The sequence below is a fragment of the Onychomys torridus genome, chromosome X (genome assembly GCF_903995425.1).
Source record: "Onychomys torridus chromosome X, mOncTor1.1, whole genome shotgun sequence".
NCBI lineage: Eukaryota > Metazoa > Chordata > Mammalia > Rodentia > Cricetidae > Onychomys > Onychomys torridus.
This window is the reverse complement of record NC_050466.1, coordinates 2,701,525-2,728,242: the sequence shown is the minus strand read 5'-3', so window position 1 is coordinate 2,728,242 and position 26,718 is coordinate 2,701,525. Positions and strand designations below refer to the sequence as shown.

The following is a 26,718-nucleotide window of genomic DNA, read 5'->3' as shown; positions in this document are numbered from 1 at the left end:
TTTCATGCATGCTGTGGCACATGCACACACACAATAAAGTGTAATATAATTGTTTAACTTTTCTACTGCACACGGTGCTACATGCCTTTAATCTCAGTACTCAGGAGGTAGAGAGACAGGTATTCAGGCTAGTTTGGTCTACATGGAGAGTCTCAGGATAGCCAGGGATACACAGTGAGAACCTATCTCATTTTTTTTTTCTCAAAAGAGCCTAAAATGCCAGGAGGTGGTGGCACACGCCTTTAATCCCAGCACTCGGGAGGCAGAGGCAGGCGGATCTCTGTGAGTTCAAGGCAAGACTGGTCTACAGAGTGAGTACCAGGACTGCCAGGGCTACTCAGATAAACCCTGTCTCGAAAAATCAAGGAAGAAAAGTGCCTAAGATGTGTTTAACATCTAACTCATATTTAATAGACACACATTTTATTGTGATTGCAGTGCTATGGGTCTCCTGTATGCTAGACATATGTTCTACCAATGAGGTAAACCCCAGACAGAGTTTATAACAGGGCTAACCTCAACAAGTTGTAAGGATTAAATCAAATAAAGACAATATAGGGCCAGCAATTTCAGGATGGAGTCTGAAGGATCAGGACAGCCAGGGCTACATTAAAATGTCTCAAAAATGAAATAAAACCTGGAAAGAAAACTTTTGGAGAAAAGTAGGACCTCCAGAAAGCATAATATGTCTACTTTTGGTAAATTACTTAATGAAGTATAACAAGAGTTCAGAGTTTATAAAACTCTTTATGTACAATTCCTTGAGGTTTTCTTTTGCTTTCAAGACAGGATTTCTCTGTGTAGCCCTGGCTGGCCTTGACCTTGGATTTGCCTGCCTCTGCCTCCTGTGTGCTTGTATTAAAGGCATGCCAGTTCCTTGAATTTAAGTGTAAATTATTTATTAAGAGATTATGGGACAGGCGGTGGTGGCACACGCCTTTAATCCCAGCACTCAGGAGGCAGAGGCAGGTAGAGCTCTGTGAACTCGAGGCCAGCCTGGTCTACAGAGTTCCAGGACAGGCACCCAAACTACACAGAGAAACCCTGTCTCGAAAAACAAACACCCCGCCCCCTAAAAAAAGAGAAGAGAGAGATTTTGGAAGGTGGGCACGGGGAAGGCGGTTCACATCTAATAAGCCCTTGGAAGTCTGAGGTTAAAACAAAACACCCTGAAGTTCCAATTAACCAGGTAAAACTAGCGGGATTCTGTAAAAACACACAGAAAACTAAATACAAAATTCTTTGAAGAATTTTTTTATTTTTTATTTTTTTTATTTTTTTGCCCCTTCAGGGTATTCATTTGAAGGGAAGTGTTTGAAACCGATGACATAATCTGTCACCCGAGGCACGTGGCAATTCCGACCCGGTCCTGGAACGTTGATGTCACCACGCTGTGGCTTCCTCCCCGCCCTCTTCTCTTTCTTGAACCCGTCGTCAGTTTAACACGCCGGTTCATGAAACCGGAAGTAGACTGCCAAAACAACCGCGCCACGGGACCAGGACAGGCGGGACCTAAGCAGGCACTTGCACATAAGCAATAAAAAGCAAAATTCATGTCTTTGGGGGGCGGGGTTCCTGGCATGAGCACTCTAGGCGCATGCTCAGAGGCGACCTCCAGGCCAGGTGGGAGGGGCAGGGTCGTACGGTACCCTGTGCGCCTGCGCAAGGTGGGGCCGCGGGCGCCCGCACAGTATAGAGTGTTCGTTGGGGAAGGGGGCAACTGTCCGCTGTCACCAGGACAGCGAGGACAGTAGCGGCGGGATGGCAACAACCTCCCCGGCCTCAGACATGGCAGGCTCTGCAGCGCCCCCACCCGTCGGGGGTGCCCAGGCGGCAGCGGCGGCTGAGGAGGAGGAGCGAGAGGTGGTACGGGTCCGAGTCAAGGTGAGGCTGGCGGCTGGTCGGCCAGCCTGCCTGGGCACCCAGTGGACGAAAAGATGGTGGCTGTCATAGGATAGAGGGCAGGACCTGAAATTTGGGGTGTTACTTGGTGACGGGGCCGAGGTTTGAGAGCAGAATGATGGGGGGATGAAGACATGGGTCTTGGGGACATATCCTTGGGTGTATAACGAAATAGAGGGGACTGGGGCTGATGGAGTGGAGGGATGGAGCCTGCGGGTAGAGAGATAGTTTGTAGGGTTAGAGGAGGGGCCTCTGGAGTCCAGAGGAATAAGGGAGGTGCTGTTGCTGTCAGAAGAGGGAGTCCTGAAGTCAGTCAACATTTGGGAGAGTGAATGTCCCCACCCCTGAGCCCACGTGCTTGTGGGAGGGGGGACAAAAACAGTTAAATGATATGTTTTGGACACCAGCAAGTTTCATGAGAAAATAATAGGAAAGGTTAGGATCTTTACCCAAAGTCGTAAGGGAAAATCCCCCAATGAGGATTGAAGTCACAGAGATCCGAATAAAGAGTCAGCTATGTGCATCTAAGGTGGGAGAAGAGTTCTAGGTAGAAGGAACAGCAAGAGTAAAGGCTGGAAGGTGGGGATGAGTTTGGTATGTTCCTGTAGGTTCCCATAATGTTGGAGAAGGGCAGGTGGTCAGTCTGTGATGCATAGTCTGAGGAAGGAACTTGTTGCAATAATTCGAGCAAGCTCAGACTGTAGTGGTGGCACTGGCAGTGATGAAAAGGTCAACAGATCCCTTCAGTGTAATAACACTCTAAGGCAAAGATTTAGAGAGAGTTCAGACCAAGGGTGATCAGCAGACACAAACCTTTGGAAGAAGGATGTAGTCAAGGTAACTCCCAACAGTTTGGTACTACTAGAACATAAAGTTCAAAATAAATCTGAGTGGAGACAGGGCTAGCTTGGTACCCTCATTTTGCCGTTGAAAAGATTTAAGCGTTGGAGTGTTACAGGTAGATTTGCTTGATTGATTGCAGTATGGGGGACCGATGTTATTGTGATCAGACTGGACATGATGATTCTGGCAACCATATTTAAGGGAATCTAGAAAGATTGGACATCTGGACTATTGCAGTAGGCTTCGTTCCTGCTTGTCTGTTTTGCAGAGCAGACATACGGACTCTGTAAAATTCTAAGGACATCCATTCTTTCTTTGCCCAGAAGCTGCCTGTGCCTTCCCCTCACAGAGAACAAAAGCCAAGAGCATCCCATCTAAATCTTGGTCCCTGCCACCCCTTTGACCCTGCCTTCTACTGCTCTGTACCTTACCCACTCTTCCAAATGGGAATGGGGATGTGGCCCCTCATGGCCTACCCCTTGTCTTCTTTCTCTAGAAATGTGAGAGCTTCTTGTCACCTGAGTTCCGCTCTTTTGCTGTGGATCCTCAGATCACCTCACTGGACGTGTTGCAGCACATCCTCATCCGAGCCTTTGACTTGAATGGGTGAGTGGGAGGATGAAGCAGGCCGTTCATCTCAACAGCATCTGCCTGGCATTTGTGCTTTGGTTTTGTTGTTCATTTGTTTTTCTTCAAATAATTCCACAGTGAATATATGTATCTTGCTTGGAGTATTTGGGAAATGTCATAAGATAAACTAGCAGAAGTACTTTGGGCTACAGGGTGTATGTTTTTCAAACTTTCAACAAATGTTTCCAAAATGGCTCTCCAGACAAGTTTCACCAATACAGCCTCAGCAGCAGCATAGAAAATGTTTTGCTGGATGTGGTGGTCCACACCCTTAGTCTTAGCACTCTGGAGGCAAAGACAGGCAGATCTCTGACAGTTCAAGGCCAGCCTACTTACATGATGAGTTCCAAGACAGCTAGGGATACACAAACCTTCTTTCAAAAAAGCAAAATAAAATAAAAGGTTTGTTTCACCAAGCACTCTGAACACTGAGACAGGAGATGCAAGGCCACCCTAGGCTACATAATGAAACTCTCTCAAAAGGAAGAAAGAAAATAATAATAATAAAAATTGTTAGGTCCTCACAAACAGTGCTTTTTATAAGACAGTGCAAAATTTGTCAATTTGATAGCTGAGAGTTGATATCTCTTGGGGGCAGATGTTATGGTTATCTTATGGTGATAGGTTATTCTGGAGGAATATATGACTGTGGTAACAAATTTTTAAAAATTTATTTAACATATATATTTTATGTGCATTGGTGTAAGGTGTCAGATCCCCTGGAACTGGAGTTACAGACAGTTGTGAGCTGCCATGTGGGTGCTGGGAATTGAACCTGGGTCCTCTGGAAGAGCAGCCAATGCTCTTAACCACTGTGTCATCTCTCCAGCCCTGTGGTAACTAATTTAAATAGTATGAAATTAAGCGGGATGTGGTAGTCCATCCCTCTAATCCGGGCACTCAGGCAGATCTCTGTGAGTTTGAGGCCAGCCTGGTCTACAAATCAAGTTCCAGGACAGGCAGGGTTGTTACACAGAGAAACCCTGTTTCGAAAAAAACAAAAACAAAAGTATGAAGTTGATGGATATTTAGGATGATCCTTGGTTTACAGTGATCATCACACAAAATACTTCTTTTTATAGTTGCACAAGTAAAGAGTAAATTCTTAGTTGCTATTGTACATTTGTGCATTAACATTCTGTTGAGAAAAATAACAAACATACGGACTGCTCTTTTTTTTAATGTAGTAAAAAGGCTGCTTTCTTCCCACTTCTGTCCCTCAACTACACTGTTACCATCCCCAGAGGGACCAACATTTTACCAGTTTTCAGTGTGCCCTCCATATATCAGCAGGTGTGTATCTGTTTCTGTGTTTGTGTAACAAAGTGGATATTCATGACCTAACCTCAGGCTACCCATAATCCTTAGCATAGTCCCCAGCAAATAGAAGGAAGTTGTTTTCAGTACTTTTCACATTACCTTCCTCGTTTTGTAAACTGTTCCTGAAGCTGCTGGGGAACTGGGGATCCCAAGAGCTCCCTCATATCCTTTGTCCAGGAAGAAGAACTTTGGCATCAGCTACCTGGCGCGAGACCGTCTAGGACAGGAAGTTTTCCTCTCCCTCCTTTCTGATTGGGACCTCAGCACAGCTTTCGCCACTGCCTCCAAACCTTACCTGCAGTTGCGTGTAGACATTCGGCCCTCAGAGGACAGTGAGTACCCGGTGCCTGAGGGCTACTGCTTGGAGATCCAGTGTTTCCCACATATGATAATTCAGCCCCTTACAGGACACTCTTGGTAAACCACAGGGACTTGGTTTTTTAAAAATTGTATCTGAAGATCTGGGTTCGATCATCAGTAATCCCCCCCAAATTTTTTATAATAATGGTAGTTATGTATTTTAAACTCAAGTTCAAGGCTAGCCTTAGCTACAAAGGCAACCCTGTCTCAAAACAAAACTACAAAATAATTCAAGTTTGGGGTTTTGAATTTTCAAATGAGGAATATTCAACCTATCTTATCACATTGGCAATTCATTTGAAAACATAGCAATATAGTAATGTTTTCAGGGCTGTTGAAGGAAAATATCGGTGCTCCTGGGGAAAACCCATTTAAGTATGAAGGGGTAAAATTTATGGTGTTTCCAAATAATTTTATGAAAACGTGTTCACATGCAGAAGGAGTAAAATAAAGCAAATATGACAGAAAAGGGTTCTGGATGACGGCTGCCAGACTTGAAAGATAGGCTTTGCTCACTCGCATTAGGCAAACTCTGTGTCATGGAGCTACACATCAGCTCAGTGCATTCTGGTAGTGTTTTGGTGGTGGTAGTGGGTTTTTGTTTTTGTTTTTGTTTTACATATAGGATGCTTTGCCTGCATGTGTCCCTGTGCACTACATGCATGCTTGGTACCTGAGGAGGACGCAAGAGGGCATAGGATGCCCTGAACTGAAATTACAGGTGGTGGTGAGTCACCTCCTGCATGCTGGGAATGAAACCCTGGTGCTCTAGAAAAGCAGCCGGTTTCTTTTGTACTGTCTCTCCAGCGCCACCCAGTGAATTCTGTTTTGAACATTATGAGTTGGAATTTGGCTTTGGTTTTGGCATTTTTTTTTAAGCAGTTGTGGAATATAGCCCTGGCTGGCATCAAACTTACCGTGATCCTCCTGTCTAGATAGGACCCACCTATATTGTTGGATTGTTTGTTTTGTTTTGGTTTGTTACTAAGAATCTGCTACCAGGCCATATGTTTGCTAGGCAAGTGTCATACCACTGAACTGCACTTTACCCCTTTTAAGATAGGTCTCACTAAGTTTCCTAGACTGACCTAAAGCGTAGTAGTTTTTCCCCTCAGCCTTATGAATAACTGGGAATACAAGCACTCCACACTCAGCAAATGTTTTTGGTTTGGTTTTTTTTTTGGGAGGGGGTTGATTTTTCAAGACAGGGTTTCTCTGTGTATCCCTGCCTGTCCTGGAACTCACTCTGTAGACCAGGCTGACCTCGAACTCACAGAGGTCCGCCTGCCTCTGCCTCCCAAGTGCTGGGATTAAAGACATGCTTTGGTGTGTGTGTGTCTGTGTGTATGTGTTTGTATACATGTGCACACTTGCACATGTATGCCATAATACATATGTGGAGGTTAGAGTACAACTTGTAGTCAGTCAGTTCTCACCTATCAGGTGAATCCTGGGGATCATACTCAGGCTTAGCAGCAAGTATCTTCACCCACTGAACCATCTTGCCAACTCGGGCAAGTTTTTTGTTTTGTTTTGTTTTAAGTTTTTTTGTTTTGTTTTGTTTAAGATGTATTTATTATGTATACAGCATGTATGACTGCAGGCCAGAAGAGGGCACAAGATCTCATTACAGATGGTTGTGAGCCATGTGGTTGCTGGGAATCGAACTCAGGACCTCTGGAAGAGCAGTCAATGCTCTTCACCTCTGAGCCATCTCTCCAGCTCTTGTTTTGTTTTTTAATAAAATGTTATGGAGTCATATAGTTCTCAGCCTTAGAGAACTATTGTACACATTTGGATGACTGAGGGATTTTATTGACATTGTGGTCATCATAAATAGCTACATGGAATACCTGGGCCATTTAATGAACATAGTTAATTGTCAAGATAATCTACAGAGCTGGGATGGTGCACACCTTTAATCCCAGCACTCCTGAGGCAGAGACAGGCAGATCTATGTGAGTTTGAAGCCAGCCTGGTCTCTTACAGAAGAGGGATTATTATTTTTCCAGAAAATAGATGAAGAAACAGGCCTAGAGAGGTCTAAGATTTGTCCATGTTACATAGATCACAGTGGAAGAGCAAAATTTGAACTCAGGCAGTTGATGATGTGGTCCCAGGGTCTTTTCAGAACAGTTTGCCTCTGTGATGTTTTGGGTTTGTTTAGACTGGCAGGGGTCAGGCCTGATGGCACATGCCTTTTTTATCCCAGCACTTGGGAGGCAGAGGCAGTCAGATCTCTGTGAGTTCGAGGCCAGCCTGGTCTCCAAAGGGAGTTCCAGGAAAGTCGCAAAGCTACACAGAGAAACCCTGTCTCCAAGAACAAAAAACAGAAACAAAAAAAATTCTTGACAGCTTTAAATAGAGAAAGAGGGAGAGAAGGATAAAGAAAGAAAAGCAGGAGGAAATAGAGGAAGAAGAAGAAAGAATTGAGAGAAAAGTCAGCCAGTCATTTCCCAGGCCTCGGTTCCCTCACCTCTAAAGTGGAAACAGTAGTAGTGTTGAAACAATAAAGTCTTTCTGACTAAGTAAGCACAAGGAAAGCCAACTGCATAAGAACTGAGAAGGTGCCAATAGAGCATAGAGTCATTGGACCTCTCTCACAGAAGCATTCCCCGCCCCCAGATGAGGACCAAACCCAGGGCCTTGCGCTTGGGCGCTTGCTAGGCAAGCGCTCTACCACTGAGCTAAATTCCCAACCCCCAGAAGCACATTTTGAAAAGCTTCTCCCCTCCACCCCCGACAGGGTTTCTTTGTGTAGCTTTGGAGCCTGTCCTGGACTAGCTCTGTAGACCAGGCTGGCTTCAAACTCATAGAGATCCACCTGCCTCTGCCTCCCTAGTGCTGGGATTACAGGAGTGCACCATCACCGACCCGCCCTTGAAAAGCTTCTTTTTCTGCTTCTGTGTTCATGTGTGGGTGCGTGTGTGGGAGTGCAGGGTGCATTGAGTTTCTCCATTACATCCATCTTATTTTTGAAATAGATTTCTCACTGAATACGGAGATCACTAGTTGGCTACATTGGCTGGTCAGCAAGCCCTTGGACCTTCCTGCCCTACTCCCCAGGAGCTGGGATTATAGGCATATATCACTGTGCCTCTCATTTAATGTGGGGTCTAGGGATTACCAGGGATCCGCACTCAGGGCCTCATGATTATGTGACAGTCACTTTACCAACTGAGTTATCTCCCTAACCCAAAAGTTATCTTTAGCTGGGCAGTGGTGGCACATGCCTTTAATCCCAGCACTCCGGAGGCAGAGGCAGGTGGATCTGACTTCAGGCCAACCTGGTCTATAAAGTGAATTCCAGGACAGCCAGGGATGTTACTCAGAGAAACCCTGTTAATCCCACTGATTAAGAATAAACCCGCTGGGCCGTGGTAGTTCATGCCTTTAATCCCAGCACTTGGGAGGCAGAGCCAGACGGATCTCTGTGAGTTCCAGGCCAGCCTGGTCTACAGAGTGAGATCCAGGACAGACACCAAAACTATACAGAGAAACCCTGTCTTGAAAAACCAAAAAAAAAAAAAAAAAAAAGCCCACTGTCACAGTTTAAAACTAAAACCAAATTCAAAGCAAGATTTAAATACTGGCCAGGTGGATGGGCTCTGGCCAGGTCAATACCCAGGTTCCCAGGAAATAGCCCAGAAGCACAGTTTGCAGCAGTTTAAGAAGAAAAACCCCTAATTCACTAATTCATTGGATTTCCTATCAGGTCCAGTCAGAGGCAAGTGTACATCCTGATGTGTTTTCTGCCTGTGAACTTCCCGCCCACGAGGGATCAAGCACAGCCAGTGCAGATAAATCAAACAGACTTGTTTAGAGGAATAAAAACATGGGGCTTGTTATCTCCCCTAAACCACAGCCTCCAGCATTTCAGGAGCTCTCTGTCCTTGGGCAAGGGGCTTGCAGATCAGAGGCATTTTTGTTTCAGGGATCTCTTAGAGATAGTGATTACAACTTAAAATGTAACTTTGGCTCTCACAACCCTGTTTCAAAAAGCCAAACAAAATATTTTTTTCAAGCTGGGTGGTGGAGGCGGCACATGCCTTTAATTGCAGCACTTGAGTGGTAGAGGCAGGTGGATCTCCTGGTTCTAAGTCAGCGTGGTCTACAGAGCAAGTTCCAGGACAAGGGCTACACAGAGAAACTGTCTCGGAGGGAAAAAAGTTTTCCATGGGCTAGAGAGATGGCTCATCAGTTAAGAGTACAGGCTGTTCTTCCATAGAACCTGGGTTCAGTTCTCAGGACCCACATGGCAGTTTGGAACACTTTAACTCCAGTTCCAGGGGATCCTGACATTATCTTCTGGTCTCCAAGGGTACTACTGCATGCACAGACATACATGCAAATAAGCCACTCATAAAATAATTTTTGTAAGATCTTTATTGACAGATAATTCATATAGTATACAATTCCTGCTTGCACAATTTGATAAACTTTAGTCCAGCATCCTCATAGGCCCATGACACTATCACCACTTCCTGTTTTAGAACATCGCTGTCTTCAATTTCTTTCCTTCCTTCTTTCTTTCCTTCTTTCCTTCCTTCTTCCTTCCTTCCTTTCTTTCTTTCCCTCCCTCCCTCCCTCCTTTCTTTCTTTCCTTCCTTCTTTCTTTCCTTTCCTTCCTTCCTTCTTTCCTTCTTTCTTTCTTTTCTTTTCTTTTCTTTCCCTCCCTCCCTCCCTCCCTCCCTCCTTTCTTTCTTTCTTTCTTTCTTTCTTTCTTTCTTTCTTTCTTTCTGTCTGTCTTTCTTCCTTTCCTTTCCTTTCCTTTCCTTTATTCCTTCCTTCCTTTCTTTCTTTTTTCTTTCTTTCCTTTGTTTTGAATGCCATTTATTGAAGGAGGGAGGAGGTCTTAACTACAGGCTTACAGCACAATGGGAGAACCCCGGAGGGCAGAAGTTCCTTTCTGATGTTTTACAATCTTGCATCAACACAGACAAGGCACAAATTAAAGAGTTAATTAACTGTTGCCAGGCGGTGGTGCTGTGCACCTTTAATCCCAGCATTCCGGAGGCAGAGGCAGGCGGGCCTCTGTGAGTTAGAGGCTAACCTGGTCTAGGACCAGGCACCAAAGCAACACAGAGAACTCCTGTCTTGAAAAACAAAAACAAACAAACAAACAAACAAACAAAATTAACTCTTGGGCTGGACAGATAGTGAAGGGGTTAATAGTTCTGAATGCTGCTCTTGCAGAGGACTCAGGTTCGATCCCAGCACCCATGGAGGCTAACTATAACTCCAGTTTCAGGGAATCATATCCCCTCTTCTGCATGCAAGCAAAACATCCATCCACATTAAAAAATAATAAAATAAATGTCCAGGAATGAACCCTCCTGTTATTGCTGAATCACTCCTTTTCTTTCCTCATTGTTTCCAATATTAGTTGCCAGGTTCCTGTGTGTGCATGGTCTGTTTCTGGAGTCTTGAGTTTCTTACTGTGATCTCTTTATTTACAAACCTTTTTTTTTTTTTTTTTTTTTTTTGGTTTTTCAAGACAGGGTTTCTCTGTGTGGCTTTGTGCCTTTCCTGGAACTCACTTTGGAGATCAGGTTGACCTCAAACTCACAGAGATCCGCCTGCCTCTGCCTCCCGAGTGTTGGGATTAAAGGCGTGCATTACCACTGCCCGGCTTATTTACAAACATTTTTAAAAGGACTAAGCAAGCAAAGTTTATTGAGAAAGAAACAGCTCCCTGAAGCTACAAGAGGAATAAAAAATGAGTTGCCTTAAATTTACATTATATTTTATGTATTTTGTTTGTGTGTTTAGATGTATGTATATGCTTACAAACATACCACAGAGAGTGCATGTGGAAGTCGGGACAACTTCCAGAAGTCAGTTCTCTCTTTCTATCATTGTGAGTTTTGGAGGTTGAATTTAGGTCATCTACCTACTGAGCCATCTTCCATGAACGAGTACACACATGCATGCCATGGCATTCATGGTACATAGAGGACAACTTGTGGGACTTTGTCCTTCTACCATGTGGGTTCTGGGGGTTGAACCGGGTCCCCAGACTTGGTGACAAGCCCCTCTGCCTGTTGACCCATCTCATTGGCTGTATGTTGGACTTGGTGTGTGTTCCTTTTTGTTTCTTGGAGACAGGTCTCTCACTGTGTAGTTCAGGCTAGCCTTAAACTAAGATCTTCCTGCCTCAGCTTCCAAGTGCTAAGGTTACAGGTATAGACCACCACATTCAGGTTATGATAGACTTAGTGTTTTCTTTCGTAAAAATGTTATTTTCTGGGTTTTTTCTTTTTGAGATTTATTTATTTATTATGTATACAGCATGTATGCCTGCAGGCCAGAAGAGGGCACCAGATCTCATTACAGATGGTTGTGAACCACCATGTGGTTGCTGGGAATTGAACTCAGGACCTCTAGAAGGACAGCCAGTGCTCTTAACCACTGAGCCATCTCTCCAGCCCTTCTGGGTTTTTTGTTTGTTTGTTTGTTTTGTTTTGTTTTGTTTTGTTTTGTTTTGTTTTTTCAGTGCTGGGAATGGAACCTAGGGCCTTGCACATGGTAGACAAGCACTGTTCCACTGAGGTATCTTCCCAGCCCTACATGAAGATCTTACAAATGTATTCTTCTTGTATGTGTTCATGTGTGTATTTGTGTAGATACGTGCAAGCTCGTTTGCATATGTTTGGAGGCCAGAGGTCAATGTTGCTTGTTTTCCTCAATAACTCCCCCACCTTACTTTTTCAGACAGGGTCTCTTAATAAACCTGGTACTCACTGATGGGCTAGGTGGCTGGCCAGCAAGTCCTGTGGATACTTCTGGTTTTGTTTCTCCAGTGTTGTGATTACCTAGCTCTGTGTGTGTGTGTGTGTGTGTGTGTGTGTGTGTACCATGACACACACGGGAAAGCCAGAGGATGGTTTTTTAAGAAAAGGTCTCTCCTTCCACTTCATTGAGGCAGGGTCTTTTTTTCTCTTGCTGTGCTGCATACCCCAGGCTAGCTGGCCCATGACCTTCCAGGCAATTCTCCTTTTTTCTACCATCCATCTAGTCCTAGGAGTGCTGGGATTACAGATGTGTACCACAACATCTGGCTTTTTGAGGCTAGAACTCAGGTCATCAGACTTTACTGAGCCATCTCCCTAACCTAGCCCTGGCTTATTATGCCAGTGGCAGAGAGCCAAACTTGTCCAGCCCTTCACCAATTAATTGAGCCATCTTCCCAGCCCCTGTTCTTATTTAACAGCACTAGGTGCAGTAGCACATGCCTCTAATTCAAGCTTGGGGAAGCCAGCCTTGGTCTACATACCGGTTTATTTTGGTGGTGGTGTTTTTGTTTTTGTTTTTGTTTTTGTTTTTGTTTTTGTTTTTGTTTTAGACAAGGTTTCTCTGTGTAGCTCTGGCTGTCCTGGAACTCACTCTGTAGCCCAGGCTGGCCTTAAACTCACAGAGATCCACCTGCCTCTGCCTCCCAAGTGATGGGATTAAAGGCACGCCACCACTGCTGCCCAGTGTCTACATACTAATTTTACACCAACTGTGGCTACATAATGAGACTTTGTTTTTTAAAAAAAATCCTGTTGGCATGGTGGGGCATGGCTTTAAATCCCAACACTAGGCAGGCAGACAGATTTCTGTGCGTTCAAGGTCCACCCAGTGAGATCCAGGACAGGCAGTGTTAGGTAGAGAGACTCTGGATCAAAAAAAAAAAAAAATCTTGATGACAATTTTATTGGAGTTACATTTGGGAGTGGGGGGTTGTTGAGACAGGGTCTCTCTATATAGCCCAGGCTGGCCTGAAACTCAGAGATCTGCTTTCCTGCCTCTGCCTCCCAAGTGCTGGGATCAAAAGCCTTGGAGTTATTTTTTTTTTCACGAGACAGGGTTTCTCTGTAGCTTTGGAGCCTGTCCTGGACTAGCTCTGTAGCCCAGGCTGGTCTCAAACTCACAGAGATCCGCCTGCCTCTGCCTCCAGAGTGCTGGTTTACAGGTATGCGCCACCACTGCCCGGCTAAAATTTTTTAAAGAAACAATTTAGGGGCTAGAAAAATGGCTTAGTGATTAAGAGAGTGTACTTCTTTAGCAGAGGACTCAAGTTGGGTTCCCAGCACCCATGTCGGGTGGCTCACAACTGTCTATAGCCCCAGCTTCATTGCCATCTGAAGCCTCTGGCCTCAGTTGGCACTGGCATCCACACAGAGACACTCAATTAAAAAAATTTAAATTTTTAAAAGAGAAATGAATGGGATACAGCAAAGAAACCCAAATAACTATACTGTGGATGAAAAGGGAAAGTTTTTTTCCCAAACTGCCAAGGCTGTCTTGGAAAAGCAGAGAGAAGCAATTGTGGTAGGGTTGGGGGGTTCTCCTGGGTTAAATTTGACCAGGTACCTGCGGAAAAAAGGAGCCAGTGAGTTGAGGGTATGGGCTTGTGAATAGGGACTGAGGGAGCCTAGAGGCTTGACGTGCTAGTAGGCACCACAGTCATATGTTAATGGGGGAGCTTGAATGATTTCCTTTTAAGCTGTGGGAGCTATCTTCAAGCCCCTGAGGAAATACTTTGTCTAAATGCCTGACCTTGGGAAAAGGAATTTCTTGAAGGACCTGCAAGAAACTGTTTAGTAAACACATTCACCTTATTTAAAATAAAAATGAGGCTCCGAAGGCTTAAGGTTTGCAAGATCAGACCTTCCTAGGCGATAGTTGAGTTCAGGGCCAGCCTGAGCAAGTAAAAAGTGGGGGTGGGGTGTTGGGCTTGGGATGTAGCTTAATAGTTGAGCGTTTGCCTAGCATTTGCTAGCCCCTGAATTCAATGCGTAGTACTAAAATCATAATAAAAAGTGAACATGAAGGCCATTGATATAGCTTAGTGGTAGAGTAGCCTAGCATGCTTGAGAACCTGGGTTTGATTCTCATTCTCAGTATCACATAAATGAAAATGGTTTTTAAAAAAGCTAGAGTCAGCTGGGCAGTGGTGGCACGCGCCTTTAATCCCAGCACTGGGGAGGCAGAGCCAGGCGGATCTCTGTGAGTTCGAGGCCAACCTGGTCTCCAAAGGGAGTTCCAGGACAGTCCAGGATACACAGAGAAACCCTGTTTGGTGGGGGATAAAAAACTGTGGGGAACAAAAATTTCTAGCTAGCCAGGACCACAGAAAATTATTTGGTTCTGTGACCCCAAGAAGGGGCCTTAAACATCTTTTTATAGAGAAGGACCAGTGCAGGGGGTACAGCCTCTGGGAAGTATGGCGCCTGGAGTTGTGGTTTATGACCTAGGAAAAGAACATTTCTCTGGAGAGTGCAATTCTCTTTAGATTTACAACCCCTTGGGGAGTGCATTCCAAGGGCTGGTGTTTACAACCTCTGATTACAGGGTGTTAATTCAAGATTCCTTTAAATTTCTTTCTCCTTACCTGGGAGAATGCAGGGCAAAGGGTCAAAGTGGCTACCGGCCCTAATACATTCAGAAATATGTGTCTAGGTTGTAAGCGTACAATTTTTCATATTTCTGGGTTCTTCATTTACAAACAAATGTACAAATTTATTCATATGTAGGAACATGACAGTATATTCATATTTATATCCAACTGGTTTATGCTCTATGTGTTATACTATTAATACTGTCCAGTGGGGTTGGGGATTTAGCTCAGTGGTAGAGCGCTTGCCTGGCAAGCACAAGGCCCTGGGTTCGATCCTCAGCTCAAAAAAAATACTGTCCAGTATATGGACCTTGTAGTATGAATGTTAATGTCATTCTTGAGATTGTTTTTCTTTTCTTATTTATTTTCTGTGTATGGGTTTTTGCCTGCATGTATACATGTGTACCATGTGCATGTCCACTGCCCAGGGAGGACAGCAGAGAGCATTGGATCCCTTGGGACTGGAGTTATAGATGGTTGTAAGCTGCCATGTAGGTGCTGGGAATTGAACTCAGGTCCTCTGGGAGCATAGCTGGTGCTCAGAAAAGCTGAGCCATCTCTCCAGCCCCTTGATCATTTTCATGTTTCTGAAAGCAACAATCATGTTGTGAGCATGTGGGAGACCGACTATCTGAGAAGCCCACTTTTGTCACCTTGACATCATGGTAGATTATCAAGCTAAGACCCAGAACCAATTTGGACATTTGTGATAGCAATTTTCTCTGCATTATAATTACAGGGTTTCTCTGTGTAACAGTCCTGGCTGTCCTGGAACTCACTCTGTAGACCAGGCTGTCCCCCAACTCAAAGATCTGCCTGCCTCTGCCTCCCGAGTGCTGGGAGTAAAGGTGTGTGCCACCACTACCTGGCAAATAATATTTTTTAAAAAGAAAGAAAAAGTATGGGGGTTGAGGGTTTAGCTCAGTGGTAGAGCGCTTGCCTAGCAAGTGCAAGGCCCTGGGTTCGGTCCTCAGCTCTGGCAAAAAAGAAAAAAAAAAGAAAAGTTCTCACTATACATCCTATGCCAGCTTTGGATTCATTATGTAGCCCATGTTGGCCTCAAACTTGTGATAGTCTTCCTAAGTTCATCCTGCCAAGTACTGGGGTCACAAGCATGAGCCACTACACCCAGCTTAATTTTTATATGAATTTGTTTATTTATTTGTTTTACATCCTGGCTGAAGTTTTCCCTCCCTCCTCTCCTCTCAGTCCCTCCCTTGTGACCCCCTTCTGTTCCCACCCTCACCCCACTCCCATCTACTTATTCCTCTGCTTCTGTTTAGGAAAAAAGCAAGTCTCCCATGAGTATCAACAAAACGTGCAATATCAACTTACAGTAAGACTAAGTAAAAGAGTCGCAGACAGCCCCTGTTCCTGTTAGGAGTCCCACAGGAGGACCAAGCTCCACAACTGTCACATACAGAGAGAGGGTTTAGGTCAGTCCCAGGCAGCCTCCCTGGTTGTCGGTTCAGTCTCTGTGAGCCCCTGTGAGCCCAGGTCAGTTGATGCTGTGAGGGTTTTTTGTTGTTGTTTTTTAAGATTTATTTATTTATTATGTATACAGAAGAGGGCGCCAGATCTCATTACAGATGGTTGTGAGCCACCATGTGGTTGCTGGGAATTGAACCCAGGACCTCTGGAAGAGCAGTCAGCTCTTAACCTCTGAGCCATCTCTCCAGCCCCGATTCTGTGAGTTTTCTTGTGCTGTCCTTGACCCCTCTGGTTCCTACAATCCGTTCTCCTCCTCTTCTGCAGGACTCCCTGAACTCTGCCTAATGTTAGGCTGTGGGTCTGCATCTCTTTCCATCAGTTGCTGGATGAAGCCTCTCTGAGGACAGTTGGGCCAGGCACCAATCTGGTCACAGGAGAGGCCAGTTCAGGCTATGTATCCCCTATTGCTAGGAGTCTTAGCTGGGGTCATCCTTGTAGATTCCTGGGAAATTCCCTTGCCCCAGGTTTTTACCTGACCCTGAAATGCCCCTCCTTCCCAGGAGTCTCCTTTCAGTACTCTCCCCTCCATCTGCCCCACCTGATCGCTCCTGTTCCCATCCCCACCCGCCCTCAGGCCACTTCTGAGATCTCTTCGATCTCCCCTTCCCAGGGAGATATGGGTGTCCCCCCATGAACCCTTCTTGTTACCTAGTCTCTCTGGGTCTGTGGATTATAGCATAGTTATCCTTTATTTTTATTTTATTTTATTTTATTTATTTGTTTGTTTGTTTTTTTGAGACAGGGTTTCTCTGTGTAGTTTTGGAGCCTGTCCTAGACTAGCTCTGTAGACCAGGCTGGCCTCGAACTCACCGAGATCTACCTGCCTCTGCCTCCCGAGTACTGGGATTAAAGGGTGTGCCACCACTGCCCGGCTCGTTATCCTTTATTTTTACAGCTAATACCCACTTATGAGTGAGTACATACCATGTTTGTCTTTCTGTGTCTGGGTTACCCCACTCAGGATGATTTTTTTCTAGTTCTATCCATTTGCCTGCAAATTTCCTGATGTCATTGTTTTTAACAGCTGAGCAATACTCCATTGTGTAAATTACCACACTTTCTTTATCCATTTCTTGGTTGAGGGGCATCTAGGTTGTTTCCAGGTTCTGGCTATTATGAGTAATGCTGCTATGAACATAGTTGAGCAAGTGTCCTTGTGGTATGATTGAGCATCCATTGGGTATATGCCCGAGGGTGATGTAGCTGGGTCTTGAGGTAGATGATTCCCAGCTTTCTGAGAAACCATAACACTGATTTCCAAAGTGGCTGTACAAGTTTGACTCCCACCAGCAATGGAGGAGTGTTCCCCTTGCTCCACATCCTCTCCAGCATAAGCTGTCTTCTGTGGTTTTGGTCTTAGCCATTCTGACAGTAGTAAGATAGAATCTCAGGGTCATTTTGACTTGCATTTCCCTGATAGCTAAGGATGTTGAACATCTTAAGTGTTTCTGGGACATTTGAGATTCTTCTGTTGAGAATTCTCTTTTTAGGTCTGTAGCCCATTTTTAAAACTGGATTATTTGGTATTTTGATGTCTAGTTTCTTGAGTTCTTTATATATTTTGGAGATCAGGCCTCTGTCAGATGTGGAGTTGTTGAAGATCTTTTCCCATTCTGTAGGCTGCTGTTTTGTCCTATTGACAGTGTCCTTTGCCTTACAGAAACTTTTCAGTTTCATGAGATCCCATATATTAATTGTCAATTTGAGTTCATGTGCTATTGGTGTTCTGTTCAGGAAGTTGTCTCCTGTGCCAGTGTGTTTGAGATTATTTCCGACTTCCTCTTTTTTTTTTTTTTTAAGCTGAGGACCGAACCCAGGGTCTTGTGCTTGCTAGGCAAGCGCTCTACCACTGAGCTAAATCCCCAACCCCGACTTCCTCTTCTATCAGGTTCAGTGCATCTGGATTATGTTGAGGTCTTTTGTTCTACTTGGACTTGAGTTTTAAACCCAGCTTAGTTTTAAGCCTTTTATTTTAAAATAGATTTAAAATAGTTATTATTTTATAAGTCAGGTAGTGGTGGCTCACACCTTTAATTCTAGCACTCAGAAGGCAGAAGCAGGCAGATCTATGTGAGTTCTAGGCCAGCCTGATCTACTGAGTGAGTTCTAGGACTGCCAGGGATATACAGAGAAACCCTGTCTGAAAAAAAAAACAAACTCAAAATATTTATTATTTTATGTGACTGTATATATGCTTTGAGTGTATGTATGTGTACCATCTGCATGCAGGTACCTGGGATGGCTGGAAGATGGCCCTGGAACTAGAATTACAGGTGGTTATAAAAAGGAAAGTAGTCTCAAAAAAACAAAAAAAAATATTAGGTACTTACAGTTTCAGAGAATTAGAATCCATGACTATCATGGTTGCAGGCAGGATTGGTGCTGAAGCAGTAGCTGAGAGCTCCCATCTTGGTTGGTTTTTTGAGACAGGGTTTCTCTGTGTCGCCCTGGCTGTCCTGGAACTCACTCTGTAGACCAGGCTGGTCTCAAACTCATAGAGGTCCTCCTGCCTCTGTCTCCCTAGTGCTGGGATTAAACATGTGTACTACTATACCCAGGTTAATTTATGCATTTTTAAAGGTTTTAATTTTCCGTGTCTGTGTGCCTGCTTGTATGTATGTGAACCATGTGCATGCCTGGTGTCCAAGGAAGGCAGAAGAGTGTGTTGGGTTCCCTAGAAGCAGAGAACCGAGTCCCAGCAAGTTTTTAGATGCTTAACAGTGACTTTCTTTTTGTTGTTTTGAAACAGGGTTTTACCATATATCTTAGGCTGGCTGGCCTTTAATTTACTGTGTAGCCCAAACTCAAAGCAGTCATCCTGTTTCAGTCTCCTGAGTGTTGTGATTACAGATATATGCCACTATGCATGGTGGTTGCTACACTTTGATTTGTTGTTGTTGTTGTTTGGTTTTTCAAGACAGGGTTTCTCTGTGTAGTTTTGATGCCTGTCCTGGAACACTCTCTGTAGACCAGGCTGGTCTTGAACTCACAGAGATCCGCCTGGCTCTGCCTCCTGAGTGCTGGGATTAAAGGCATGCGCCACTGCCACCTGGCTACTTTGATTTTAAATAAATAGAAATGCACTTTAATGTAGTATAATATGCCTGATTTGGTAGTACATGTCTTTAATCCCAGCAGTCAAGAGGTAGAAGCAGGCAGCTTCTGTGAGTTTGAAGCCAGCCTAGTGTATATAACAAGTTCTAAACCAACCAGGGCTACAGCCCCGGTTGTCCTCACTATGTAGACCATGCTGGTCTTGAACTCAGTGAACTGCTTGCCTCTGCCTCCCAAGTGCAGAGATTAAAGGCATCTGACAGCACACCTGGCCTAAAATGGTCTTAGGTTATTTTTAAGTTTTTGAGATTTATTTATTTTATGTGTATGGGTGTTTTGTCTGCATATATGTGTTTGTTTGTTTGTTGTTTGTTTGTTTTTGTTTTTGTTTTTCAAGACAGGGTTTCTCTGTGTACTTTTGTGCCTTTCCTGGAACTCCCTTTGTAGACCAGGCTGGCCTCAAACTCACAGAGATCTGCCTGCCTCTGCCTCCCAGTGCTGGGATTAAAGGCGTGTGCCATCACCGCCTGGCCTTGTCTGCATGCATCTATGTTCCGTGTATATGCAGTGTCTGTAGAAGCCAGAAGAAAGGGTCAGATTACTTGGAACTAGAGTTACTGGTAGTTGTGAGCTGCCATCTGGGTGTTGGGAGTTGAACCTGAGTCCTTTAGAACAACCGATAATCTTAACCATTGAGCCATCTCTCCAGTCCCTTGGTGAGCCATTTCTTTAACTTCAGAAAAATTTCTGTCATACTTGTTGCCCAATTCTAAGATCTTTACCTGATCTTTTTACTCTCTTCATTTTTTTTTTTTTTTTTTTTTTTTTTTTTTTTTTTTTTTTTTGAGACAGGGTTTCTCTGTATGGCTTTGCGCCTTTTCTGGAACTCGAGTGCTGGGACTAAAGGTGTGTGCCACCACTGCCCGGCAAAGACAGATGGAGATTTGTTAGAGCGGCTTTTGTTTTTTTGTTTTGTTTTGATTTTTTTTGAGCTGAGGATCGAACCAGGGCCTTGTGCTTGCTAGGCAAGTGCTCTACCACTGAGCTAAATCCCCAACCCCTAAATGCAACTTTAAATTAAAAAAAAAAAAAAAAGAGGCTGGGGCTGGTGAGACAGCTCAGAGGTTAAGAGCATTCACTGGCTGTTCTTCCAGAGGTTCCAAGTTCAATTCCCAGCAACCACATGGTGGCTTATACCCATCTATAAAGAGATCTGGTGCCCTCTTGTGGCATGCAGGCATGCTTGCAGACAGAAGTACTGTATTCATAGTAAAAAAATAAATCTTTAAAAAATGAGGCTAGCCAGGAGGTGGTGGCGCATGCCTTTAATCCTAGCACTCACTCGGGAAACACAGGCAGGCAAATCTCTCTGAGTTCGAGGCCACCTGGTCTATAGAGTGAGTTCCAGGACAGCCAGGACACTGTTTCACAGAGAAACCCTGTCTCGAAGAAGGAAAAAAAAAAAAAGTCTAGAGAGATGGCTAACTGGTTAAGAGCAGCATATTGCTCTTCCAGAGGCCCCAAGTTCGGTTCCTAGCACCCTTTGACTGATGGCTCATGACTGATGATAATTCTAGCTCCAGAGGATAGGAGACCATCTCCTAAATTCCAGGTGTATCTCCACTTTCACATGCACATACCCTAACACATGCACACATATATACACACATAATTCAAAAGAAAATAAGCCCTTTAAAAAAGAGTACAAACCAGGCAGTGGTGGCACACACCTTTAGTCAAAGTACTCTGGAGGCAGAGCGGATCTCTGTGTCCAAGATCCAGGACAGGCACCAAAACTACACAGAGAAACCTTGTCTCAAAAAACCAAACAAGGAGCTGGAGAGATGGCTCAGAGGTGAAGAGCACTGGCTGCTCTTCCAGAGGTCCTGAGTTCAATTCCCAGCAACCACATGGTGGCTCACAACCATCTGTAATAAGATCTGGTGCCCTCTTCTGGCCTGCAGTCATACATACTGTATACATAATAAATAAATAAATCCTTAAAAAAAATCCAAACAAACAAAAGCCATGAAAAAAAAGAGAGTTTGCTATTCTTTCAGGGGATCTGAGTTCGGTTCCCAGCACCCATATATGGTGGCTCACCACCTCTAGCCCCAGGAGAATCCAAGACTTCTAACTTTGCAGGCATCTACACTCACCTGTATATACCTCCATAAAGACACATCCTCATACACATAATTAAAAGTAAAAGAAAATCTTGGAGCCACCGGTTACTGTTCCGACAAGTCCAAGAACCACACCACACACAACCAATCTTGAAAATGGCACAAAAATGGTATCAAGAAACCCCAGTTGCAAAGATACGAATCTCTCAAGGGGGTGGACCCCAAATTCCTGAGGAACATGTGCATTGCCAAGAAGTACAACAACAAAGGCCTGAAGAAGATGCAGGCCAACAACACAAAGGCAGTGAGTGTGCATGCAGAGACCATCAAGGCCCTCGTGAAGCCCGAGGTGGTTAAGCCCAAGATGCCGAAGGGCCCCAGCCGCAAGCTCAGCCGCCTTGCTTTCATCGCTCACCCCAAGCTCGGGAAGCAGATTAGAAGCTCCATGGCCAAGGGTCGTAGGCTCTGCCAACCAAAGCCCAAGGCTCAAACCAAGGCAGAGGCCTCAGCTCCAGCTCATGCTCCCAAAGGTGCCCAGGCCCCTGTGAAGGCCCCATAGAAAAGGTTTCTGTCTGCCAGACAGATGGACTGGTTTGACACACCTACACACTATTTGCAGATGATCAAGATCCCATGCTGTTTTTACAGATAAACTTGAGGCAGGATCTGTTAAAAAAAAAAAAGAAAGAAAGAAAGAAAGAAAGAAAATCTTGCTGGGCTGCAGTCATGGCTCAGCAGTTAAGAGCACTGGCTGCTCTTCCAGAGGACCCAGGTTCAATTCCCAACACCTACATGGCAGCTTACCACTGTCTATAACTCCAGTCCCAAGAGATGTGATGTCCTCTCTGGCCTCCCCAGGTACCAGGCGTGTATGCATACATGCAGGCAAAAACCTATGCACATATAAAAGTTCTCTTTAATTTTAAATTTAAAAAGGGTTCTTGAACTTATTGAACTTATTGCTGCTGCAGCCACATCATATTTGAAGTGAGAAGAGAGATGAGGAAGTGCTCTTAAGGGAAGGGGGCGAGGATAACAAAGTGCCTGTGCCATGAAACAGGAGAGCAGCAAGAAGAGGCAAGGTGGATGGGATGGCAAGAGTGAGGGAGAAGAGGAATGCAGCATGTTTATGTGTGTTTATGGAGATGTCATCATGAAGCCCATCACTTTGTATGCTAACTTAGAAAACTTCGTTTCCAAAAGAACAAAACTAAACCAAAAGGATGCAAGGGGGACCTAAGATAGAGAAGGAAGAAAGCTCTGCTGATGTTTCATGAGCTGGGGCAGCTAGGGTCAAGCCTAGAATGGTTTCCTTTGTCTAACGTGCACAACATACCTCTCCACTAACACTCGTTCTAAGGTATCTGGGCTCTGGGGTAAGCTAGATGAGACTATGATCCTAGGAATAGGAATCTACCATTGCCTTGCTCTAGACTCTTGGTCACCACCCAGTTGATGCAGACCCTTTTGGTCATTTTCTGTAAAATGGGAATGCTAATAGCACCTTTATCACTTTGCTGGGAGAACTATATGAATTTGAGATGAGGAGTGTAGGCTCTCAGACTTGGGCCTGGACTTCACATTCGACTTCTTTCAGTCACTAGGTACGGGGCCTTGATCCAATATCTGTAGACCCATTTCCTCATCAAAAAGAATGATAATTCCAAGGGAGGTGGCACACACCTATAGTCCTTTAATTCCAGGTATTTGGGATGCTGAGGCATAGGTTGGTTCAAGGCCTACCTGGTCTAGAATAAGTTCAGGGCTGGCTTGGGTAACTTAGAGACACGTTTCAAAACAAGTTTTTTAAAAGGCCTCCTAATGTTGCTCAGCAATGGAGCCCTTGCATAGAACATGCAATGTCCTGGTTTTGATTCCCCAGGATTGTCCCCTCCACACACACACAAATATATTTTAAAAAGAATACTAGCTGGGGCTGGAGAGATGGCTCAGAGGTTAAGAGCACTGACTGCTCTTCCAGAGGTCCTGAGTTCAATTCCCAGCACCCACATGGTGGCTCACCATCATCTGTAATGAGATTTGGCGCCCTCTTCTGTATGCATAATAAATAAATCTTTAAAAAAGAAAAGCATGCTAGCTAGTACTCCATAGAACCAAGTATAAGGAACTGATTTATTTTCTTTTTATTGGGTGGGTAATGGGTATGTGCATGTCACAGTGTGTATGAAGGTCAGAGGACAACTTCTACCATGTGGGTTCCAGAGACTGAACTCTGCTTATCAGGCTTGGTGGCAAGTGCCTTTACACACTGAGCCATCTCATTGGCCCTCAAGTTTGTTTGTTTGTTTGTATTTGTTTGTTTGTTTTGAGACAGGGTTTCTCTGTTTAGCTCTGGCTGTCCTGGAACTCACTCTGTAGCCCAGGCTGGCCTCGAACTCACCTGCCTCTGCCTCCCAAGTGCTAGGATTAAAGACATGCACCACCAGGCCCTCAAGTGTTTTTTAAAAATGAGATAGAGTCTCATATAGCCCAGGCACTGGTCTTGAACTTTGCCTCTTCCTACCTCAGCCTCCAGAGTAACTGAGATTACAGGCCTGCACTACCAGGCTCAATGGACATTATTTGTTAAGGTTAATCTCTTGCTTGGTGCCTTGCAATAAATATTATTTAAATCATTAAAATATTAAAGGCTTCCCTGCCATTTTGTGAAACATCTCCCACATAAGAACTATTCCTGTCTGATTTTTTTTTAAGATTTGGATGATGCAGGGAAGAGGGAATAGACATCGTTTCTGCCCTGCGGGTAGCTGGGCTTTAGAAAAGGAACCCAGCCGTGTGATCTGGGTTCACATCCCTGTTCTCATGGCGCTTCACTCTGTGTGCTCAGGCCCATTGCTGGAAGACTGGGATATAATTAGCCCCAAAGATGTCATTGGATCCGATGTGCTACTGGCTGAGAAGCGTTCCTCACTGACGACAGCTGCCTTGCCTTTTACACAATCCATCCTCTCTCAGGTGATTTCAGGAGACTGGGGGGCTCCAGCTGTGCTTGGAGGGAAGGGCCTATCTAGAACTCCCATTCCAGAGCTTGCTGATTGGCCTCTGCCCTATCCTGCACAGGGACCTGCAGCTTCTTTGTTTGTTTGTTCTGTTTTGGTTTTGTTTTATTTTATTTTATTTTATTTTTATTTTTGACCTGTAGCTTCTCTTCCTCCTTCCTTCCCAGGTGGGCCGTACGTTGTCTAAGGTCCAGCAGGTGCTGAGTTGGTCATATGGAGAAGATATCAAGCCTTTCAAACCACCTCTGAGTGATGCTGAGTTTCACACATACCTGAATCATGAAGGCCAGCTCTCCCGTCCTGAGGAGCTGCGATTGCGGATCTATCACGGCGGTGTGGAGCCTTCGCTTCGAAAAGTGAGCCCCTCAGTCACTCACTGTACCCGTCACTCTGTGGTCAGTGGTAGCGCATGAGATACATTCAGTGGAACACACTGTCATAGGTAGGGTAGAAAGATTCCAAGGAAGGAGGTTCTATTTTAGGTAGTTCGGTGGCAGGAAGGCAGGCAGAAGCCACGAGAGACAGGGGGCGGGTGACTAATTGGCCTGGTATGAAGCTCAGCCTCATTTCCTGTTGTCCCTGGCCAGGTGGTCTGGCGCTACCTCCTGAATGTGTACCCAGATGGGCTGACAGGCCGGGAGCGGATGGACTACATGAAACGCAAGAGTCGAGAGTACGAGCAGCTCAAAAGTGAGTGGGCCCAGCGAGCGGACCCCGAGGACCTGGAATTCATCCGCAGCACAGTCCTCAAGGATGTGCTTCGTACGGACCGAGCCCATCCCTACTATGCGGGGCCTGAGGATGGCCCACACCTACGGGCCCTCCATGACCTGCTCACTACCTATGCTGTTACCCATCCACAAGTTTCCTACTGCCAGGGCATGAGCGACCTGGCGTCGCCCATCCTTGCTGTCATGGACCATGAGGGCCATGCCTTTGTGTGTTTTTGTGGCATCATGAAGCGCCTGGCTGCCAACTTCCATCCTGATTGTCGTGCCATGGCCACCAAGTTTGCCCACCTCAAGCTGCTTTTGAGACATGCTGACCCAGACTTCTACCAGTATCTGCAAGAAGCGGGTGCTGATGACCTCTTTTTCTGTTACCGCTGGCTGCTGCTGGAGCTTAAGCGTGAGTTTGCCTTCGATGATGCTCTCCGAATGCTAGAGGTCACCTGGAGTTCACTGCCCCCTGACCCTCCTGAACATGAAGTGGAGCTTGTTGGACCTCCCAGCCAAGTGGCAGACACTGGCTTTGGTAGCCACAGGGGACGGCCAGTACGTCAGAGGCACATGCTGAGGCCTGCTGGTGGAGGAGGAGGCAGTGCTTTTGAAGATGCTGTTGTCCACTTAGCGACATCTAGCCAGGGACCTAGTGGTGGGGGACGCCTCCTGAGACAAGCCAGCCTGGATGGTCTCCAGCAACTCAGGGATAACATGGGCCCCAAGAAGGACTTTTTAGTCCAACTTGCCCACCCAGCTACCCTCATTAGCTCCAAATCCCTCTCTGAGCCCTTGCTGAACTCCTCAGACCCGCTCCTCTCCTCCTCTTCTCGGCCTGACTCCCCATCTTCTTCATCTCCTCCATCTACCCAGGAGGCTTCTCCTTCTGCTGACCTAGCTGTAGGATCCCCCTTGATGCAAGATATTGGTTCTCCCAGAGATCCAGGGAAGGCCCTACCCCCACCTCCAGTGGGCCTTCCCCCACCCCAGGAGTTTGGCCGAGGGAACCCGTTCATGCTCTTCCTCTGCCTGGCTATCCTCCTGGAACACCGTGACCACATCATGCGCAATGGGCTGGATTACAACGAGCTAGCCATGCATTTTGACCGCCTGGTGCGTAAACACCACCTAGGGCGTGTCTTGCGCAGGGCCAAGGCTCTCTTCGCTGATTACCTGCAGTCTGAAGTGTGGGACTCTGAGGAGGGGGCCGAGGCCACAGCTCCATCTTGACTGTAACCCTTCCAGCTTTCCAACCCCAGTGGTACTCCATTCTTTGCATTGAGGGCCTACACACAAGACATTATTCCCTGCCTGCCATCCCTAGACATGTTGGAGCCTGGGACTCTCTCTCCCTGGGTTTGTGTGTGTGTGACTCACTGTTGGCACTGCCCACAGAGGCATGACCTCTTTTCTGGTTTTGTTTTGTTTCTAAACCTATTATTCTTTGCACACACAAAGGTCACTGTGGCATGTGTATTTCTTTACTTCCTGGATGTTGTAGAAGTTACTGTGGGCTCTTTAGTTGATGGGACTGAAATAACTCAGTTGGTTTAGGGTGGCGCCTGCTTTCTCTGCCACAAGGAGAGTGGCTGTTGAAAACCAGTTATTGGTGAACCCGGCCCAGGGACTGCTCTAGAAAAGGCTAAATCTGTTTGTTTGGTTGCTTGGTTGGTTTTTTTTTTGGGGGGGGGGGGTATATCTGTCTACCTGGAATATAAAGGTCTATTTGATAGCTGTGGATGTTATTTCAGGACAGGCACAAAAAGATGAGGAAGAGAGCGTTTCTAGCCCAAAAAAGGCAAGATTTGTGCCAGATGTGGCACAAGCCTCTAATCCCAGCACTCGGAAGGCAGAGGCAGAAGAATCTC

General features: G+C 45.4%; 1 protein-coding gene and 1 pseudogene across 2 annotated transcripts; both read left to right on the top strand.

Annotated features, from left to right (window-relative positions):
• Nucleotides 1-1,483: 1,483 nt before the first annotated feature.
• Tbc1d25 (TBC1 domain family member 25) lies at nt 1,484-26,718 on the top strand. Of its 2 annotated transcripts, XM_036174573.1 has the most exons (6): nt 1,484-1,884; nt 3,242-3,351; nt 4,873-5,027; nt 23,960-24,087; nt 24,299-24,487; nt 24,719-26,318. In XM_036174573.1, the coding sequence occupies exons 1-6, from the start codon at nt 1,762-1,764 to the stop codon at nt 26,078-26,080; spliced, it is 2,067 nt and encodes a 688-aa protein (XP_036030466.1). In that variant the 5' UTR covers nt 1,484-1,761; the 3' UTR covers nt 26,081-26,318. The 2 variants fall into 2 exon arrangements, with proteins under 2 accessions (XP_036030466.1, XP_036030467.1); XM_036174574.1 differs by lacking the exons at nt 1,484-1,884; nt 4,873-5,027 and having other exon boundaries at nt 3,293-3,351; nt 24,719-26,718.
• Nucleotides 19,032-21,734, top strand: LOC118573910 (annotated as a pseudogene).